Here is a 4,480-nt window from a genome sequence, read left to right as displayed (position 1 = left end):
AGGGCACTCTGCTAGATCAACTTCAACGCGATCAGATGCTTCAGCTTCGAGCAGACGATCTCGACGCTCACGACTTGGGCCAGAGGGAGGGACTGCGACTGCAGGAGGATCAGGGGGGTGCTGCTGTGGAGACACGGACGCGGTATCTCCGTCTCGTCGTTTAGCTGGAGCTCGGTCACCTCCAGGATTTGTCACACCTGTGGGGACGTCCACTTCAATTACTCCGGCTTTTGCGCAGCCGTCGGCAGATGTCACGCCTTTTGGTGGCACCCCTTTGAGTGGCACTCCGGGAGAGGGTACCCCCATCGGTACACCGGATGTACAGGGGTCTCCTGGATATGCCCAGGAGCGTGGACGGAGATGAGAGAGAGCCCATACAAGGCACACTCCTAGGGATTATGGATACCTAGTGGATGGCAGGTCAGGAGCCATCATCATGAATGATGAGGGGAGGAGGGTGATGGCTCGCATGAGGGAGTTGTGCCAACAAGTTTTTCGGCACAACGTCCTGGATCATTGGAGGAACATACCGGAGGGGAGCAAGGAGTACATAGTAGTATCCTTGCACGAGGAATTCCCGATGCCAGCCGCAGTGGATAGATTCTCTACGGGCTGGATGATGGATTGCATGCGTGCATACATGTCACATAGACGATCCGACGCACGCAAGGCAATCAAGAGTGGGGCTCCAAAGCCCGAGTGGTTAGATGCAGACGACTGGCGTCGACTGAGGGAGGAGGCTACAAATTCGCCAGGACGTTGGAGTCAGCAGCCGGAGGCGGTGAGGACACGAATCGAGGCCGGATCGGTACATCATCTTGGGAGTGGCGGCCACAGGACATATTTGGAGGACTTTGTAAGTTTTTCTTTTGTTTTGCTTATTTGTTTTTTTGAGATATTCTTTTTACTGACAATCATGTTTCTAACAGTTAGCATTTTGTTTTCTTTACAGCACTCCATTACAAATCGCGATCCGCATTGCGGAGCACGACATAGTTGGTGGCGACACAGGGGTCTAGTTTATAGATAGGGCTGCATCCTGAGGAGAGGTCTGCATCGTTGTTTGGTTGAAATCCGGGCGGGCAAACGCAGACAGGCTGGGGATTGTATGTACAGATTGCATAGTCAGGTCCGCACAGCCCTTGGATCGTTGTGCATTCGTCCCTGATGGCAAACCAGACTATGACCCATCGAAGTGACCCTTTATCCCAACTGTACATGCGGAGATTGCCGTCTATGTAGAGGGTAAGGCGGCGTATAGCTGCGGTGCCATAGTCACTGGAGATCTGGGAGTTCTGGACGGATGAAGGAAAGCTGTAGAGGGAAAGATTCCCGATACTGTCGTACTGCAGGAAACCAGAAGAATTGCCATCGGCCGCCCCCAGGGGAGGGCCCCAAGACCAATAAGACGACGTTGCGGGAGAGGCCGCAGCTGAATTACTGAGCTGAAGCTGGAGCTGTCCGGTAGCATTGAAGGAGAGTGAGAATCTGCTGCTAGTGGCGTCGAAGGAGGCGTAGGAGCTCTGGGAGAGAAGCTGATTAGTGGCGGGCGAGAATGGCTGGTCGGGAAGGAGGGTGTCCGTGGGGTGTTCGAAGCTCTGCCAAACTGGGGCTGAGGAAATGTCGGCACTAGTGTACTTGGCCAAGAGGATGAGGTTGCCGCTGTCGATGAGCTGGGCATGGGTGACCCCCACGTTGGCGGTGTCCGTTCTCCAAATGATGTAGTCGGAAGCGGAGGATGTGGCAGCTGGAGGATCAATGAGGAGGAGCTCTCCCGATGAAGAGAAGCTGAGGTAGGCGGAGGAGGAGACCGAGGCGTTGCGATTGGCCACCCATGCTGGCGGGCCGTCGGGAGAGACAGAGAAGGAGATGGCCAGGTAGTACCTACCGGAGGCTGGGGCGCTGAATGGGCGGAAGGAGAGCCGGAAGGATTGAGAAGAGGAGCTGATCAAGGGCGGGGAGGTTACGTTGAGGGAGGAGCCGACCGTTAGGACGTCAGAACTTGCAGCACTAGCAGAAGCAATTATTACAATGACAGAGGATGATGATGATGATGATAGCAGGAGCAGCAGCTGTACGAGAAGAGAGGACACGATCATCGATGCCCCAAAACCAGCTGTTCTTCTTCCGCTGGCAGGAGCCATGGCGCTCTTGCCCTGCCTGCTTGTTATTCTTAATTTATTATTGTTATTCTGTATCTGACTCGTCGCGTCTGCGAGAGAGTGGTGCTTGCTCGACTGAAAGTCCTGCGAAGTCTTGAAAATTTTCGTCGTAGACAAAATTTTCGTCGTAGACAAAATTTTCGCACGACACGCGCTCGTGGATTCGAGTCACGACCGAGCTCGTGAATTCACTCGGTATACCTAACCTCCAAAGATGTACGTACGTACACTAGTGACTCGCGGCTGTGAGCGAGTCGTGCTTTTTAAAACTTCAGTCTTCTGCTCGACCGAAAGTCGTGCGAAGTCTCCAATAGACAAAAGTGTAGAACGCGTAATGTCTACTTCGCACGACACGCGCTCGTGAATTCGAGTCACGACACAGACAGGTCCTGACCGAGGTCCAAAGATGTACGTACAGTAAGTAGTGAGTGTCACACCACCCCCTTAGTTTTATTTTGCCAACATTTTGGTCACGCACTCTCTAATATGATTTTTCTAAAAAGAAAACCTGGAATAAAATTATATTGTTGTAGTGCAAAGGTTAAATCTGCCTGGGGGAGAGAGAGAGTGTGTGTGTGTGTGAGTAAGTGTGTATCAACTATAAGCATATTGAATATGATTTTTTATTAGGATTAAAAATAGATTTGTAAAAATTTAAAGTAAGATATTTATATGTTACTAATTAGATAAAAGATAAATACAAATCTATATGCATGTATGTATGTATTACAAATATAAAAATGATTTTTTTCATTATATCACAATGTTTTGAATGCTAAAAATAATTATAATATTTGAAATTATATTTTACAAATTTTAAGTTTCTTTATATAGAAGTTGATTTGTCTTTTCCGAAGTGAATATGTGGTCTATTTCCATCGGCATTGAAGTTTTTATACTCAATTTGATGGAACAAAAACATTTGAAAATATCATATCATAAATAGGCTTTATCCTACTTGTCATGGTAGACCCCACCTAGAATAAAGGAGGTCTTCCTTATTTTCACACCATGAACTACTCGTCTTCTTTCTTCAAGTGATTTGAGCGTGTGGGTGTATACATGGATGCATGAATTCAAAACTTGGGTATATTTCTAAGGCATCTTTAAAATTTCAAGCCTTTCTTTTTTTAAAAATCTAATTTATTTTAATACCTAAAATATTTTTTTTAATTTACAAAAAGGGCTTTCTTTTTCTCAAAATATATCCAATCATATTTCCTATTGAAATACTCATTTTTAATACATTTTTTACATTAGACGACCTCTAAATCAATTTACGTTTTTTAAACTCCACACATACGGTGTGCAAGTACAAAGTTAGTAGGGTGGAGTAATTTTGACAATTAAATTTGACTTTTTCTCTCCTCTCAAAAGCGATCTTCTCCATCTTTGAATGTGGTTAACCATATCGTATTATAATCTAAGTATTTTGTATGCTTTGTTTTGCTATCTAATCCTTGTAAATTAATATCATACCAAACAATTTAATCTACATCATTTCCTCTTCTATCTCATATTTCCTAATGGAATCACTTAGGGGCATATGCAATAGTAAGAGGAAAGTGGATTTGCATATTCTTGTGGATAAAGAGTATGCTATTATAACAACCACTTATAGGAAGCATGGCCTAGATGCATTAACACTATAATATATATAGTTTATGTTGCCATTTGTAGCAACTTTGTTAATCTATTGAAAAATCTCACCCGTCGTTTGCTAAAAAGATTGCTATTTACATCATCATAGAACCATCACTATTAGTATTATTATATAGCAACACTAATAGCAATGTAAAGAGTGTCGCTAATAGAGATAAAAACGGCGATGGTTAAAGTAAAATAACAACATTAATAGTGATAGTTGCAGTAAAATTTGTGACACTAATAGCAATACTATTAGGAAGAAAAAAAATTGGGACCGCATGACTGCGTATCAGCAACCCTCCTTATCACTACAAGGGATTAGGTCCACAAGTGCTTGTATTGATGTATTTTTTGAACTACGAAGAAAAACCTATGGATGTGTCCAATACTATGTAAAATATTGCATCAAACGATCTCAGGCCAAGCATGCATTAAAATGACAACATTCCACTCACAAGTTTAAACATAAACATTACCACATGAATACCATCACTTTCACAGTATTTCAAACATGAATATTTACATACATTTTCTATCATCTTCATGCCCAATTACAAGCGGTTATAAACATGCCCCACTAAAAACCTCCAAAAAACTAGGGAGTTACTGATTTGGAAAAAAATAAGCTTGGAGCTATAATTCTACAATCAACAAATCCCTAGGTTTTTTTT

The 4,480-nt window shown here is 43.8% G+C and overlaps 1 protein-coding gene across 1 annotated transcript; it reads right to left on the bottom strand.

Moving 5' to 3' along the window:
* Positions 1 to 862: 862 nt before the first annotated feature.
* On the bottom strand, positions 863 to 2,366 carry LOC148039634 (G-type lectin S-receptor-like serine/threonine-protein kinase At5g24080). Its single transcript, XM_087665281.1, has one exon. It carries the CDS (start codon positions 2,142 to 2,144, stop codon positions 960 to 962), a length of 1,185 nt encoding a protein of 394 aa, XP_087521407.1. The 5' UTR covers positions 2,145 to 2,366; the 3' UTR covers positions 863 to 959.
* Between the last annotated feature and the right edge of the window lie 2,114 nt (positions 2,367 to 4,480).

This window comes from Lygodium microphyllum, chromosome 2 (genome assembly GCF_053477565.2).
Source record: "Lygodium microphyllum isolate KBCC chromosome 2, Lygodium_microphyllum_v1.1.10, whole genome shotgun sequence".
Taxonomy (NCBI): Eukaryota; Viridiplantae; Streptophyta; class Polypodiopsida; order Schizaeales; family Lygodiaceae; genus Lygodium; species Lygodium microphyllum.
The sequence above is the reverse complement of the archived record's forward strand: the minus strand, read 5'-3'. Positions and strand labels throughout refer to the sequence as shown.

Excerpts from the sequence above, each read along its gene's own strand:
- LOC148039634 (XM_087665281.1), bottom strand. The coding sequence starts at position 2,144 with ATGGCTCCTGCCAGCGGAAGAAGAACAGCTGGTTTTGGGGCATCGATG.